Consider the following 17,092-nt stretch of genomic DNA (forward strand, 5'->3'; position numbering starts at 1 on the left):
TACTTGGCACGGAAATCTAAGCTGAGGGACCTTTTCCCCCATCCTGCCTAGGGGGAAAACCCTTGTCTTAGACTCAAGTAAATATGGTATTTACACCCCTAAAACACCACAAACATATAAGATCAGAGACAGCTCTAGGGCTTCCTATCCTAGCTAGATAAATAGGATGTCACAACTAATAAAATGGCACTAGGACTAGACAGCCAATGGGTCAAGTTCAAATCCCTACTGTTCTTAAACTGGGAAGCATCTGCCCTTGGTTCCCTTGTTTCTGAATAGTCCTATGAAGCAGGCACCATTAGTAAAAAAAGATTCTGGAAACATGTCACATTCAAATGTCTGGCCAGAATGGGCACTCTTTTGGAGAAAGAAGAGACAGGGAAAGCTGGGTTGGGCTGCTGAGTTGGAGGGAAACCAACACCGCTCTGTTCTTCCTCTTTCATAAAATTAATTTTCCATATAAATGGCAAAAGCCCAATTATAGAAATAAACAATCAGAGCTCAGTATTCACTTTACCTTCCTTTACAGTTCAGCATCTGTTTATGTTTCAGGCCAAGGTTTCCTTAAACCGTTTAGCTGCATTTCTTAGTTTGGAAGAGCTGGATTCAGACAACATGAACACAAATCTGTTGGATAGCTGTAAGTTTCCATTATTGTGAATGGACACATAGCAGGGGGAGAACAGACCATGTGGAATTTGGATTCCCATTACGGTCACTAGTTTTATTAGTTTTTTGTTACGGCTATAATCATTTGCTGTGATTTGACAGCAAATGTCAAGATACACAAAGAAAATCTTAACTGGTGGGAGGGGCTTTAAGAAGAGGGTGGAGAAGATTCCGTGACTGTAACATTAAAAGCGTCTTTAAAGATGATAATGCAGCTTCTAAGGATCTCTGAATAACTCAAGTATGGGCAAAGGAATCAAAAGGTCATATCCTCAACAAGTAAAAGTAGCACCATGAACAAGCTGAGAACATAACCCACAAAAGCTCCTCTTAAAGATATTGGGTCAGATCTAGGTATAACCAAAAATTACTCTATCTGATGGGTAGGTGATTCCAATCCAGTTGTTAATATATCAGCATTTGAATGTGGGCACACCCTGGAAAGACTGTGTTAAAATGGCATTTATTCCCCTTTTATTAAGACATGGAGAACATCAGTGGTTTACTGCAATCAATCAATGCACCAGGTCTTTAATCAGGTGCATGAATGTAGCTCTTGCTAAAAGCATGTATGCCTTTTGTGTTTCTCTATTTTAGTCAAGAAATGTATCATCATAAGGAATGGAACCTTCCGCTGGAGCAAAGAACATTTCCCTTGCCTGAAAAGGTATAATTTTTTTTGAATACTTCTTTCCATAGGTTGTGAGAAGGGCTGACGGATAGGCCTGGCAAGTGAACCCGGTACAAAATAGTCTGGAGGAGTTTGCTTTCTCAAATTGTTCTGAACAATTTACAAACTGAGGCAGAAAGCAGGACGTATAGCATGCATGTGCTGTGTCTGAATGTGGGTACAATACTACTAGGATGCCCACTTCTATATTTGGGTATTGGGTGGGCAGTGAGGTACATCAAGCTGGTATTTACTTGTCCAGATATAGACCTTGGGTAACTTAAGGCAGCTACACTTAAATATTGGAACTGTGATATGCATTTGACTTTACAGTGTAGCCCATTTTATTCTGTAACACTTACCTCACAAGGCCTGCCGGTTCCAGAAGTGGAGAGTATTACAAATGCAACAAGAACTTTGCTTAGAGCAGTGAAAGAAAGGCATAAGCTGATAGGGTTTTTGTCACAAATCTGAACCTGATACTGATTGTGCTCAAGATCAAGGGTGTTCATATCCAGCACTTTGGTTTAACCTATTTTACAGAAATTGAGTTTCAGAGAACCTTTAAGTGGGATCTGGATCTGGCTAGACTCCACGGGCACTTTTACACAGGCTTTGACACATCCTAGTTAGAACGCGTGAGAGCATACTTAATTAATCAAGCGTGCTACAGTGTCTCGTGTCATCGGCATCCCCACATTTCAGAATGGTGGCAGGAGCACTTTAACTAAAGCTCAAATCAACTTTAGTTAAAGCACCTCCTCTGCCATTTTGGAATACAGGACGCTGAATACATGAGATGCTGTGGGCATTTTAATTACAGCAGCTCCCCAGAGCCTCTCTAATTAAAACACCCCCACTCCAGAGCATGTATATCAGTGCCCCATCTCTACATAATAAGCAATAGGGCAGACTGATGCCTGCCAGCTTCTTGGTCGGGGACAACTTTGAAGGGATAGGTTTTGAGGTGCTGGAAAGTCAGCAGTGCAACCAGAGGTGGTTTGCCTGTCCTGAGTAGCTGAAGTTTTATGGGACAAGGGGAGGCAAACATTTTCTTTCTCCAGAAGGGACATGAGCCAAGGTCTTGTTAGTTTCCTCTGCAACCATTCCATCTCCGCAGCTCTGATAGCAGTGACCTCGGGAGCTACAGTGCTGTGTTTTGGCAGGATAAATTTATCTGTGCTGGAAGGCAACCTGCTTGCTGTGGTGGGCCAGGTGGGAGCTGGAAAGTCTTCTCTGCTGGCAACATTACTTGGGGAGTTGCAGAAGTTGGAAGGCCACGTATCTGTGAAGGTAGAGCTTTCCCTGAGTGTTTGCTCTTGATCAGGACATAAGCAAAGGTGCTGTGTTGACCAAGTTTCATATGTAATCACTGCCTTTTGATAAAAACCCACCAAAAAGCACACTTTGGTGCCTTGGCTGCATATATCTCACAGGGGCATCCTGGGCCATTGCACAGGGCGTGTGAGGACTATAATTGGGCTCCTAAATCAGCTATTACTATGCTGAAACACACTGGGCAGATCACTTCACACACTCCCATGCCTCAATTTCCTCATCTTCAAAATAAGCATGACGACATTTCTTTTACCTTGGAAAGTGCTGAGTAGGTGAAAGCCCTCTCAGAGTACACACTACAGACTGTCATGCACGAGAAGTGCCTTCAGGGGTTTGGGTCCCATGAGCTTTGTGCTGCACCAGCTAATTGCTTCTGGTACCATGCTTAGTGCTGTTTTCATCCTAGTGCACTGTGGTTTGACTATAGAAGTTACTTGCTCAGATTATCCTTTGGGGCCTCATTTTAGGAGTTTTTTAACACCAAACTGCAGCAAGGCAGCTGGTGGGGGGGAGGGGGGAACAGGGCTTAAAAAGCAAGATTTCTGCCATCTAAAACATTCTTCCTTCCTTTGAGAAAAGCTTATGAAAAAGATAAAGCTCATTAGTGAGACTCTCCCATTGCCATATCCCAGGGCACAGTGGCTTATGTCCCCCAGCAAGCTTGGATACAGAATGCTTCAGTGGAAGACAATATCCTGTTTGGAAAAGAGATGGACGACAGTTGGTATAACCGAGTGATACATGCTTGTGCGCTGCACCCAGACCTGGAAACCTTCCCTGCAGGAAGCAGAAGTGAAATAGGAGAAAAGGTTTCTCAACATTATATGATCTAAAAGATTTCCCTGCACGACTGGTAGTTTTTGCTCCCTAGACTGAGGCACTTAAAGGGACTTGTTTTGCTGTGGGCAGATGCTCAGGGCTTTCTGAACATCAGGCCCTAATTAAAAGGGGGTCTCTGGTTGGGCATCTGAAAGTGGAGGCAACCTAAACTGATAAGTGCAGTGATAAGTGGTTAGCTTACTGGTTATCTTTTGATTCGGGGCAGGCGCAGTCTGGCAGGGAAGGTACACAATGCCCCAGCAGGAATCAGAAGCCCCCCAGAAGCTGCTGTGTTATGGGCTTAATCGTTTAACCCATATAACTAAACAATATTCACATCCCTACTTTTAAAGCCTCTGCACAGCAGCAGAGTAGGGACTGAACAAGGGTGGTTCAGACTCTGCCTTCAGAGTTCTGAGAGCTGTTTGAGGGGTGCAAGAGAAAACAGCACTGTGGGAAATTTTAGGAACCAAATGTGTATAGTGTCATTAAACCTCAGCATAAGGCAGTGAAAGTGGGTAGCAAATGTACAGTAGCATCTGAGTAAGCATCTTTATATCTCAACAGGGAATAAATATATCTGGAGGTCAGAAACAGAGGGTGGGGCTTGCTCGAGCAGTGTACCAGAAGGCAGCTATTTACCTACTGGATGACCCTCTTTCAGCTGTGGATGCCCAAGTTGGACAGCATATTTTTGAGCAGGTCATTGGACCTAATGGCTTACTGAAGGAGAAGGTATGTAGATAAGTTGCTGTCTGCAGAGTGGCAGCCTACTATCAGTTTTTCTGACAGAGGATGCAAAAATTGGCTTGAGCCATCCACACTCCTTCAGTGCCTGCATGGGGTAGGAATTCTCACAGGGGGCCATGTATTATAATTTCTTTCATAAGCTGATCAAGCTTCATCTTCAAACAAGCTAGGTTTATTCCCACAACACACACACTCCTATTGGGAGCTGTTCTAGGACCTTACTCTTCCTTTTAATTTTCAGCCTTTTTGCTTTTGACCAACACTGTCCTTTAGCTCAGGGTTGTCAAACATACAACCTACTGTATGGCTGGATCTGGCCTGCAGATCTATTCCATCTAGACTGTCCATAGTCTGGCAGGCCACTGGAGCATGGTCTGCTGCAGAATTCAGGGTCTTTTTACCCCAATAAACATTGCCAATGGTGGCAGGGGGTGAGCAAGGTCCGTGCAGATACAGGCCTTCCTTGCTTTCATTGCTGCTACCCACCCCTAGATCAGTGCTCTGCTTGCTCCCCTACTTGCACTACCGCATGCCCCTGGATCCATGCACCATTGCTTGCAGTGCCACATACCCCTACCCGCAATGCCTGCCCCTGGATCTGTGCTGCTTCCCAATCCCACACCCACATCACCACCCACACCCAAATCTGTGCCGTTATCCACCCTTGGACCCACCCTGCTGCCCATTCACACACCCCCATACCGCTGCCCACTCCCTCGCCTGCACTGTCACATACCTCTAGACCTGCACTCCTGGCCCTGGACCTAGATTCACCACAGCTGCTGCTGGCTCCGTGGATCTGGCCCAGGAAAAGCCTGTCAGTCCAGATCCAGCCTGGGACCCAGAGTGAGTTTGACACCCTTACTTTAACTTAAGGGCTCTCCTCCCTCCCTGCTGTTTCCACCTGACATCCCCTCTTGTCCCTGCTTTGGTAAGTTGAGCAAGCCAAGCTCTTCTAGTCTTTTCTCAAGTGACCTACAACTCACAAGGGATCATAAACAAGTCATTTAGCCTCTGTGACATCCATTTTTCCCCCTATAAAATGTTGACAAACAATACTTTACTTCATAGGAGTGCCATAGGTCTCTCAGATCCCACAGTAATAAACATCACAGAAGTACCTTGTTTAATAACACTGCTGACCCTGAACTGGCCACATGCATTCACTTGTGCAGTCCTTTCAGCGAGAGCAGAAGGTTAAGAGAAGTAGTCGCACCAAAGGCTGGTTATTTAACTGAACTCTCTTTAAACAGACTCGTATTCTGGTGACTCACACAATCAGCATCTTGCCTTATGTCGACAATATTGTTGTGCTGGTGGATGGTGAGATCTCAGAAATGGGTTGCTACCAAGAACTGTTACAGAAAAATGGGGTTTTTGCCGACTTCCTTTATTCATACAGCAGCGCGCAAGAGGAAGAGGCCTATGATTTACCAGGTAATCCACACATGCAAATAATTTGCACCTTGCTGAATCATTTGCTCCTTATAGTACACTGCTTTTATGTTTAGCGTATTATTGCCTCAATGGAGATCCACTACTGTTCACAGTGGGGAAGAGTGAAATGGAACAGAACATTTGGGCACTTCTACATGTTGTCAAGCACATTTTGATTAGACCACATTGGAGTCTGGTGGGGCAGTCTAATCAGAATGCTCCAGCGTGCTGCAGTCTCATATATTTATTGTTCCCACATTTCAAAGTGGCGGCAGGGGCACTTTAACTAAAGGTCATCAAACAAACTTTAGTTAAAGCACCCCCACCACTCTTTTGAAATGTGGGACACTGAATACATGAGATGCTGTGGGCATTTTTGCAGTTCCTGAGAGCCACTCTAATTAAAACACTCCCCACATCCCAGAGCACATGTATAGGTGCCCTTTGAACAAGCATTAGCTTTGTTCCATTACTGAAATATGAAGCATTTTCCCCATGTGATCTAATCCTGAGCTGCATTGTGATAGAGCACTGTTTATTTAGTAAGGAAAAAATCATATGCTGTCAGCAAATTAACCTACTCATCACCCAATAATGTAGGGCCAGTTATGCAAGATGTGTGAATAATACCTTCATATTGGAATCGCTAACTATTAATATACCTTACCCCCCACATGTGCCATTGCTGCAGCTCTCTGGAGAAAAATCAGACAAATATACACTTCCCTTTATAAAAAGTCCCTTGAAGTGAATCTTTGTTGTGCTGCTGAACTCTCAGAGGTTAAAACAGGACAAAAGGAGACTGCGAGTTATTAAAATACATTTGTCCCACAGCTGCAGGAAATGCTGATAATGCTGTCGTTCCCAGAAATGCTACGCACCCAGAAGAACCCTTCAGGTAAAACTAAGCTTGTCTTCAACACCGAAGCAAGGGTCTGCTCCAAAGCCTAGGCAAGCCATTGAATCCAGTAGGTTTGCAATCAGGCTGGATGCAAATAGGGCAAGGGCAGGGACAGGACATATGCAGGGTTCTCCTTGTCTCTGAACATGTGATGGTGTTTGCACCATGCATCATGAGAAGCCATTGTTTTTTTTCCGACTTCAGGTAGAAACCTTACAGACTAACTAAATCAGAGAGTCATAAGCTTTTGTGAGCAGCATCTTGCTTGATCAGACACGAAGTACTCTGATACTTAGAATACTGCATCCAGTTCTGGGCACCGCACTTCCGCAAGGACGTGGGAAAACTTGAGGGTCCAGAGACAAGCCACCTGTATGATCAGGGACTTGCAAGACAAGCCATCCAAGGAGAGGCTGAAGGACTTGGGCCTCTTCAGCCTACAGAAGAGAAGGCTGAGAGAGGACGTGGTAGCAGCTTACTGCTATATCAGGAGAGTACATCAAGAACTTGGTGACCAGCCGTTCACCAGGGCACCCCGGGGAAAACCAGGAGCGATGGATACAAACTCCTGGAAGGCCGCTTCAGGCTCAATTCCAGGAAAAACTCCTTCACAGTCAGGGTGACCAAACTGGAATGGAATCCCTCCAGTGGTGGTGCAGTCACCTACCCCGGACATCTTCAAAAGACTGGACAGTCACCTCAGTGGTGTCACTTGACCCCAGTTATCTTTTCCTGCCTAGTGCAGGGGGACTGTACCTGATGATCTACAAGATCCCTTCCAGCCCCTAACAATCTATCAGTCTATAATACAAACATTTTAAAAGACCCCTCCTTTTTTGCATTTAAATCACCATTCATTCAATAGCTGTTACAGAGAGGTAAGCAATCACTGCAGGGCAGAGAGGAAAGGATGACAGACAGCAGGGTAAAGGAAGAGTTGGCATTTTTGACTGAAGCTGTAACAGACTGTCAGTCAAAGTAATGACAGGCAGATCAAACAGGAGACTTGTCATACTCCCATAAGAAGTTGCCAGTCCTGTCTGCTTAACTGTTTGATTGATCAATGTCATGAGTCCTTAGCAAAGTAGCACAAGGCATGATTGAGAGAGACCCCCCCACATTGGTCATGGAAAGGGACGCTGAGATCACTGGAGACTGAAGTCCTCTGGATTAGCCCTAGAGAAATTACAAGACCCACAGCAGCAGTGAAAGCTTCTACATCTACAGTGTGCCCCACATTGTATCTAGAGGTGCTACCTCCATGGGTGAGAGAGGATTCTAGCCTCCGGTCCATTTAATCCTTGGCCTCCCTGCTGTTTTGTGACCACTGCCAGTCTGAGCGATACTAGGACCCTGACCCTAGGAAATGGACTGGGACCAAAATGCTTTCATATTAGCCAGGTATGGGAGGCTCAGGACTTGCATTCAGTACTAGCCTCATCTGGGCAGGATAGATTTTGATTCCTGGACTTACGCACTGACTGCATACTAACAAATGTTAACCACCCCCCTCCAAAGCCTAACACCTACAACCTCAGACTTAAAAACCTTATAGTGTTGGCTACAGTGTTGTGTTTCTCTACAGTGACAGGTCACTCAAGGCTTCTACAGAGAGAAGCAGCTACAGAGCCATAAGACAAGACCGTGCACCTACTGCAGCTTCCAAAGATGTGGGAAGACTTATCGAAGGGGAGAAAACTCAGCATGGCAGGGTAACTGCAGCATGTCCTCTTAAGATTAATGACACATACAATGAGCATGGGAGATGAGCTTAAAAATAAGAGTAGTATTAGTCTTCTCGTTTTGCTCAAGAGAAGCACATTCAAAAGAGCTGGTCTGGGGAAGCAGGTCTTGTGGAAGTCAGGGATTTGTTAACCCAGGCAAAAAAGGAGGATTTCACAAGTGGAGTCCAGACACTGTATAGAAGTGGCTATGATTGCAGAATGGCAGACAGTAGAGACGTGGGAAGGAAAGGAAGAGTGAGGGGTGACATTATAAACCCAGTAGCAAAGAACAGAGGCAAATAGGAGTTCTGAGTCACAGAGGGAAGCACAAGGATTTCAGAAGGCTTCTCTTGCCCAAGAGATACATCTCTAAAGTTGTTATTTATGGCAAGTTAGCTTCCACTGGTGAGCAGTTAATAGGATGCTTGTAAGTTATCACCAGTGAGAATAAACATTACTGAAAACGATGCCAATGTGGACTCAGCAGGCACTTGCAAGTTGCCTGGATGCCCTGAATTGGTTTAACAGTACTGCAATGTATTCATTCTGCAGTAAAAGTGAATATCATTGGGGCTGCCAAGGCAGCTGATGCATAACAGAACATGTACACCATGATACATCACTGCCTCACTTAAAAGCAAACAGCTTAACAAGCCTGGCCCTTGCTTTCCCCCACCTCCCTCCCCTTCTCTCTTGATTGCTTCACTCTAGGTTAATACTTCCATTTATTTGGACTACCTGAAGGCAATGGGCTCCCCCGTCTGTTTGTACATCATCCTGTTGTTTACATGTCAGCAAACTGCGTCGTTTTGTCGGGGTTACTGGCTCAGCAAGTGGGCAGATGACCCTGTTAACAATGGAACGCAAAAGCACACAGAGCTGCGAGTTGGCGTGTTCGGCGTTCTTGGAGTCATTCAAGGTTTGTTGACCTGGTCACCTTCCCGCCTTTCTCTTTCAGGACATTTTCCCAGCTTACAAATAGTCATATTTCTTAGGGGAAGTTTGTCTCAAGGGCTCTTGGAAACCAGAAGTCTTGGCACAGAACCCAGTTTGCCCAGTACTGATTTGTATGGGATCTGAGCAATATTCCCAGTATTGCTGCCCAACACTTTGGCTTGCTTGTGTGTGCACACCACATCTTTAACATAGTGTGGATTGCAACCAAAAACAGTGGGAAATGGCTCCGTTCTTCACCTCCATGGTTAAAACTATAGGATCTGGTGCCCATGAAAAAGTCTCAGGTTGGGACTGTTGCAACTTTCTCAGCCTCCCTGTTCCTCAGCCCCCTGTTCTCCTCATTTCCTCCTTTGTCCCCTCGTTACCCTATCTGGTTCCCATTTTCCCTTCCATTAAGTCACACCTTAAATCAATATGCCACTTCTTACAAATCAAATACCATCTATGATCATACATCTTTTGCATGTAAAAATTAAAAGGTGCGACAGTTAAATGCAATTAGATACTGGTTATCCCTTTCTCGTAAACAAAAATGGCTGAAAAAAAGTCCAACACTTAAAAGAAAAAAAATGAATTTAAGGCAGCTTCAAACCTGGAAAATTTCAGCCCAAGTGTTGACAGTTTTAAACTAAGTGAAAATAGAGGTTAGAATGGAAACTGTTAGTCGTTCCTGCCGTGACAGTGACTCTAGACCTCTCAGGCCCCCTCTACATGTGCAGGTAAAGGCAGAGTGGTATCTACTGTACAAGCCACACAATTGTGTTTTGTGCCGTGCCACACATGCATGGCAGGAGGTGCAATTGTGGGATCACATATTAGATCCCATTGCACCTTATCTCTGGTGCAGGGGGAGCCTGGGATCACGATCCCAGGCTCCCCCTGCACCAACTCCCGCAGCTGTGAGCTCCACAGTTAACGAGGCTCACGGGGGGGGGGGGGCAGTGTTTCCTGCACTGTCCCTGTTGTGAGCCCTGTGACAGATGTGGGCTGCGGGGCTCGCAGCGGGAGAAGCACAGGGGCACGCTGCTGCCACCACAAGCCCCACACCTCCAGAAGCTTGCAGGAGCACCAGTGCTGTCTTTGCTGCTGCTGCTGCAAGCTAATGCAGTGTCAGCTACAGAGCAGCACAGGGGAACGCTGCCACAGCTTGAGCCCCTCAGCACAGGAGGTTGGCAGTGGCAGCAGCATTCCCCTGTGTTGCCCCCACAGCCAAGGCGTCTCACAAGGGAGCATAGGTAACACATGGGGGGGGGCACGTGCCCACCTTGAGATTGGCCACCGCCAACACTGCCACCAGCGTCTGCGAGCAGTCCCTGCTCGCTGCCAACACTGCCGCTTACAGATTGTCCCCTTTCCCTCCCCCAGCCAGTCTCAGAAGGCACCAGTCATTCATGCAGGAGCGGCAGCATTTTTTCCTCTGCAAGCCCCACAGCCAGTGCTGCCACCACTGTGAGCCTTGTCAGCTGCAGGGCTGGCAGCAGGTGGTGCTCCCCTGTGGTTGGGAGCCCCTCAGTTGATGGGGCTGCCAGTCACAGGGTCTGGCCACACATTCAATTAATAGTATGATTAGAACAAGCTTTAAAATTATTACACATTTTTTGTGGAATAACTTTGTAGCTTATTTTATCACGCCATTAATTGGTTGAACGTGTAGCTGTGTCACAACTTAAGATGCGATTACCTGGTTAATCATGCCTTAAGTATAATGTGTAGAGGGGGCCTCAGAGTTGGAACTTGTGGGGTTTACTCTACTCAGAAGAGTCAGTCATCCCAGTTCAGTGCGTGTTCACTGAAGAAAGCAGGGCTTCTCTCTTTGGGGAGGAAGGCTGTCTGGTGGGTGACAATGAATGAACTGCTCCGTTACACTTAGAGAAACTCGGTCTTAGATAGTAAACCCCTTAGGACAAGGGCCATCTTCCTATGCTGTGTTTGTGTAGTGTCTTGCACAGTAGGGTCCTAGTCTATGACTAAGGCTTTTAAGATGCTACAATAATGCTTATAAATAGGCCAGTTCCTTTTGCTAGTATTAAATTCATGGGGAGGGTTTAAATAACCTTGACTTTGAATTACAGTGACGTGCCCAACCTGAACTCTTGATTTCTCTTGCACTTTACTTCCCTTTTTTGTTACAGCCATTGGCAAGTTTGGGTCCACAGCAGCCGTCCTGCTAGGAGGGACAATAGCATCCCGCAAGCTTTTTCGGCAGTTACTGGAAAACATTGCTAGGTCCCCAATGATGTTCTTTGAGCAGACATCCATTGGAAACTTGCTGAACCGCTTCTCCAAAGAAATGGATGCTATTGATTCTGTTATCCCAGATAAGCTTAAGTCCTTGCTGGGGTTCTTGTTCAACTTGTTGGAGATCTACATTGTGATTGTATTGGCCACGCCAATAGCGGTGGTGGCAATCGTGCCATTGACAGTGCTGTATGCTGCGTTCCAAGTAAGATTTTGTCCTGATGTTTAGTTTTCGGTTGGAAAGATTAGGAGGACTTGAGCATTGTGGGTGGTATAAGAACCACTCTTGTCCCTTCCTGCAGGAACCAACTCCCGTCTTTAGATTAACATGAACCAGACCTTTCTGAGAAATCCAGAGAAATGGGTTTTTGCATCTGATTTCATACCTGAACCAAAACCACCAGTGACTAAACCCACCAAGATCAATGGTTTGCACAGAACCCAAACTCTTCATCCCACAAGCCTCATGACAAGTCTTATGTATTCGTGGTGTTTTGGCAGGAGTCCAATATGGAGGAATACTCCTGTATTTCCCCAGCATAAATGAAATGCAGCTAAAATCAGAAGCAATTTCCCCGCCTTGGTTTCCTAGCAGCCTATACCAAAAAGGCATATGCTTTTCACTGCACCCAGATCTTCCAGTCTGGCTTTTTGGTGGGTCAGACATTTTGCCAGAATGAGACTGAGAAGCCCCAGGTGCAGCTCCCAGCTGTAACTCTGAATGTTTTCTGCAAAGGTTCTTAGTTACGAACCTTACCCCAGACCAAACCGAAGTTCACTGTTGGCTCGGGGGGGAAATCTACCTGCCCCCTAGGAGCCTGCAGCCAGGTTCCCATTACAATGTCCAGGTTTCAGAATGGGAGGGGGGAAGGTAGCAAAGGGAGCTCCTTTTTGGGACTCCACAGCTGGTGCTGAAGGGTGGGGTGGATGAATTGGAGCTTCCCCCCACTTCCTGGGTGGCTCCAATACACCCACCCACCTCAGTGGGGGTAGGGGACTGAAAAACCCCCAGGCTGAACTCCCTCTGCTCCCTTCCCCCCCTCCCATTCTGAAAACAGTGACAGACAAGTTACAAAAGATGCTACATTTGAAATGTCTTTATTTGATACCTCGTGATACAGAGCTTGTCTACACCAGCTGCCCAGTGCTTGGTAAGCTACAGTGCAAATTTACACTATGCCACACTAACACCCTATGTGGACTTGGTTTATGTGTCCACACAGAAAGCTAATGCAGCACTCTGCATGCAGTGAAATCACACTCTAGTTTAGTAGGCAGAGGCTTTCTTGTATAGACCAAACCTATGATCAGTGTGGTTTACTATGAGTAAATAGGGTAGGGAAACAAGACATCTAACATAAGTAGCAGTGAATGGGACAGATGCAATAGAAGGGCATTGTATTTCCATCTACACCACTCAATTACCCTATTAATCAACCTTTGAACAACCTGGGGAGGCTACTGTAAGGTAGACAAGACTTTAGGTCCTTACAGCTACCTCGCATACATTTCCTCCTCCCTCGTTCCCCAGGCTACGTGCTGTGCTCCTTCAGGAACGTCTTTGATGCCATATCTCACCTCGTAGGTCTAAACACATTTGGTCTGCACATTAGTTTTTATACTGCTGGGTCACTGGGTTTTGCTGCACATTGGGCCCATCCCAGGTTTTCTGGATACGAGCCTGATGAGTGGGCGAGTGATACGTTCTCACCAGATCACTTGCCCCTTCCATTCCATTTTTCCCAGAATTTCTACGTCGCCACCTCCTGCCAGCTGAGGCGTCTGGAGGCTGCTAGCCGCTCGCCCATTTACTCCCACATTTCAGAGACGTTCCAAGGAAGTGGTGTGATCCGTGCTTACAAGGCGCAACAGAGGTTTATTTCCCAGAACGATTTCCGAGTGGATGAGAACCAGAGAATGTGCTTCCCTGGGGTGGTCGCTGACAGGTAGGAAGCTGAAAATATAGGGGATAGGATCCTGCCATTCACATGAAGCTTCACATAAGCAGTGCTTAAGGGAAGAGCTGCTATACCTTGCTGCTGCCAATATCAGAGTAACAAGTCCAGAGTCTGCCTCCACCTAAAGATCAGTGGTACAGAGCTTCTGAGCACACAGCCGCGGTCCCCAGACAGAACACAGAATACTTTTGCTGCAAGTACCTGATGGCATTTCACTGTTGATGAAAAGTAACAGTCAACCAAGTGGCCATGACTTTAGAGCTCTCTGTCCCCAGAAGCATTTTAAAGAGCACTTGCCAGTGATAAGAGAAATGGGGAGGAAATAAGAATCTCAGCAAAAATTAGCTAAATCTCTGCTTTGCTTGTAGGTGGCTGGCTGCAAACCTGGAGTTTCTAGGCAACAGCATTGTATTGTTTGCAGCCCTTTTTGCTGTGATCAACAAAAAACAACTTACTCCGGGGATTGCTGCCTTTTCCATTTCATATGCTCTTCAGGTAACTCAGAACAGCAGTGTATGGTTTTGCCATCTAACAGGAGTCTCAGGTTGTCAGTCATTTATGTTCATCATGGATAATGCCCCAGGGATCCAGATCCTGCAGCATCTGCTCATCTGAGGATCAGCCCACAGGGCATTCCAGATGGAAGTATTTTAAAGAATCTTTGACATTTCTCTCAGCTTGGACAGTTATGAAGTTATGAAACTAAGCCAGCTTCCCAGATGTTAACAGCTTCTGGACAAATGTCAGGTTGTCATGTACTAGCACAGTTGTGCAACACATGAATTGCAGTAGTGAAGGGGAGTAAGTGTTTTTTTCTCCCAAAATACCAGCTGCTTTCTTTCTATTTAAAATTAAACTGAATTCAATAGAATTTGTTCCAAATTCTATTTTGTAAAAAGCTTATGTTTGCAAACTGTGCAATTACAGCTTATAAAGTGCAACACTTGTGTGCACTACCGTTATAGAGAACAAGTCTAATGCATACACCTGGAGGGTCCCTCAGTAACTATCCTGCTACTACTGGGTTTGAAAATAGGTAGAAACTGAAGGAACATTTAACAGGCAAAGTACTGTCCCCATCAGATCACTGCAAGAAACATGTAGGTTGCTTAGAACAGAAAATCTAACACACTGTATTAGCACTGAGGAGCTGCAGGTGAACAAATCAAATGTTGATCCACAAAAAACAAGGCCAGATATCACAAAACAAGATCATGAACACCCTGGCAACCAGCCAGCCAGAAAAATGTGCATGTACTAAGCTGCATCCTACAAAGTAGCAAGGGCTAGCTACTGGGGCTGTACGAAACGGCACCATTATGTTTCGACTTGAGTTTCAACAGAACAGCGTTTCATTTCAAATTTCGTTTCAATTCAAAACTGCTGTTCCGTTTTGTTGAAAAAGTTTTGCTGTTTTGATGCTGTTTTGACTTTTTGCCCATAGGCTATAATGGGGAAGCTCGAAATAACCTATAATTTTGTCATTTCTGGCCTGATTTGGATGAAACTTGCAGGAATGGTAGCCCCTTCTGAGAGCATGAACCCCACCTTGTTTCAAGGAGATAGGCGTAGGGGCTTGGGGGAAACTGCACCTCAAGCTGCAGACGAGCAAAACTCGTGACATGGGTGATACTGTGTGTGTGTGTTAAGGTGCAGCAGGGTGAAAACTGCAGGCTTGCCAGGCCCTGCTGAGGCCACAAAGCCTGCCAGCTGTCAAGGAGATCGGTGCTGGGTTCTGGGCCCCTGCACCCTAGCTGCTGACAGGCAAAACTCGTGACATGGGTGGGTGACACTGAGTGTGTGTTAAGGTGCGCCCTCACTCAACTGACACCAAAGCAGAAAGCAGGGCGGTTCAAACAATGCTGCCTTTTCTGCAGTTTTTCCATCCCTCCCCCAGAGCACTGGGATTGGAAGAGACCTCAGGGAAGTGTGACAGTCACTGGCCAGCTACACAGTCAATGAGAGCACTCCCCCCGCCCCCCTCCCTTAACTTTAGTTTCTGTTTCCCTGCAGGCAAGCTCAGCTTGAGCTTCGAAACTCGAAACATTAAAAAAATTTTAAATGTTTCGACTTGCCTCACTTCATTTTGAGGCTGTTTTGAAGATCTGTTTTGTTTTGATTTTGCTGTTTTGAGCTCAAAACGAGTCAAAACAGCGTCAAAACAAAACTGGTGGTGAAATTTTGCACAGCCCTATTAGCAACTTCACAAGAACCTGGTCAGTCTACATTTAATTTCTGTTTTCTCAAGCTCCTTTCTCTCTTGCTAGATAACTGGCATTTTGAACTGGATGGTGCGCTCCTGGACAGAAATAGAAAACAATGTTGTTTCGGTGGAGAGAGTGAAAGAGTATTCAACAACTCCTAAAGAGGTAGCTAACCAGATATTGTTCTCATCATTTGAACTGGACTTCTTCCCAAAGCAGACTGGCAATATATTTCTTTTCTAAATGGATAAACACCCAGTGTCTTTCTTCCAAAGGGCCCAGTGCCATTACTTTTAAGAACTGGCAGCATTTGTTGTTTATTAAACTATGCAGGCATGATTTATAACCTCTGTTCAGGCTATTTCCTTAAATAACGTAAATAATAGCTGCCATTTCAAAGTATCATTTGTTAAGTTCTATGGAAAGACCTGCAAGTTTTCTCCATACTCGGAAACTGCATTAATTGGGACATCATGGATGCAGGGCTATGCTAATTGCTGACCTTTTTTAATGGCTGAGAATCTCAACTTAATCCTTTGTATTTGCATCAGTAAGTAATTATGTACCTCTTCACATTAATCATATCAGTGTTTACTAGAGGTGCCATACCGGTCCCATATCAGATTGGCACTGATTTAAGGAAAATTGACTGGCATTCAGCTGTTTTGGCTGATGTGGTTGATAATGCCACTGCTAAATACCTCATGCACGCATGCAGCCACAGCGCAGCACACAGACAGTTAGGAGCACAGCCAGCAGAGTGGAGAGCAGCCAGGTCCGGCTGGTAAGTCTGTTGTAAGGGAAAGGGTACAGGGGGGCAGATTGAGGCCCCTGTGGTAAGGGAGGGAGTTGTGCAGCACCTGCCTCAACCCCAGCCCAACTGGGTTGGAACGGAGCCATGAGCAGCTCATCTGGGGGTGCAGGGAGAGGGGACGGCTCCTGTCACTGCGCACACTCCTGGAGGCCATGTGAGGCATGTGCCACCAGATCTGCACACGGAGCAAGGGCAGGCTGCCACTGCAGACTGGGACTGAGGTCAGTCAGGGTTTTCACGGCAGGAGAGTTGGGCTGGGCTGCACTTGGGGCATGCAGCAGTGATGTGGGGCGGTGGGGGGGGGCTATGGTGAATTTTGGGGTGGCTGCATACCCCTGTAGTCCCCTCCCAGCACTGCTGCCTCTAACCCCAGGTGCAGCCCAGCACCTTCCGGGAAGGGCCTAGCACTGCTCCAGCCCCAGCCCACAGCAGCAGCCCACCCTCACCCCACATGCAGATCCGGGAGGCACATGCCCACCAGGCCTCCCCCGGGGTGCGAGAAGTGGCAGGAGCCATCCCCCCTCCCCACCCCCCAATGAGCCTCTTGCAGTTTAATCCCACACTCAAACCCCACTCCCTCCCTCACCACTAGTGCCTCAATCTGCTCTGCCCA

At 46.3% G+C, this 17,092-nt stretch overlaps 1 protein-coding gene and 1 long non-coding RNA gene across 4 annotated transcripts in view; one reads left to right on the top strand and one right to left on the bottom strand.

Annotated features, from left to right (window-relative positions):
• ABCC6 (ATP binding cassette subfamily C member 6) overlaps window positions 1–17,092 on the top strand; it is a 40,089-nt gene that overhangs the window by 15,825 nt on the left and 7,172 nt on the right. For all 3 annotated transcript variants that reach the window (XM_019541788.1, XM_019541789.1, XM_019541790.1), the window contains 13 exons: window positions 553–640; window positions 1,267–1,336; window positions 2,506–2,632; window positions 3,310–3,486; window positions 4,064–4,231; window positions 5,500–5,683; window positions 6,518–6,581; window positions 8,170–8,296; window positions 9,020–9,227; window positions 11,398–11,708; window positions 13,250–13,449; window positions 13,830–13,956; window positions 15,729–15,830. In XM_019541788.1, coding sequence (XP_019397333.1) covers window positions 553–640; window positions 1,267–1,336; window positions 2,506–2,632; window positions 3,310–3,486; window positions 4,064–4,231; window positions 5,500–5,683; window positions 6,518–6,581; window positions 8,170–8,296; window positions 9,020–9,227; window positions 11,398–11,708; window positions 13,250–13,449; window positions 13,830–13,956; window positions 15,729–15,830 — 1,953 coding nt within the window. The remainder of the gene's footprint in view (window positions 1–552; window positions 641–1,266; window positions 1,337–2,505; window positions 2,633–3,309; window positions 3,487–4,063; window positions 4,232–5,499; window positions 5,684–6,517; window positions 6,582–8,169; window positions 8,297–9,019; window positions 9,228–11,397; window positions 11,709–13,249; window positions 13,450–13,829; window positions 13,957–15,728; window positions 15,831–17,092) is intronic.
• Window positions 1,742–14,849, bottom strand: LOC109314574. Its single transcript, XR_002102317.1, has 3 exons — window positions 14,756–14,849; window positions 11,810–11,812; window positions 1,742–1,754 (listed from the first exon to the last, which is right to left on the bottom strand). It is a non-coding gene; the product is annotated as an uncharacterized LOC109314574 (long non-coding RNA).

Source organism: Crocodylus porosus, unplaced genomic scaffold, assembly GCF_001723895.1.
Source record: "Crocodylus porosus isolate Cpor-Errol unplaced genomic scaffold, CroPor_comp1, whole genome shotgun sequence".
In the NCBI taxonomy this organism is placed as follows: Eukaryota; Metazoa; Chordata; order Crocodylia; family Crocodylidae; genus Crocodylus; species Crocodylus porosus.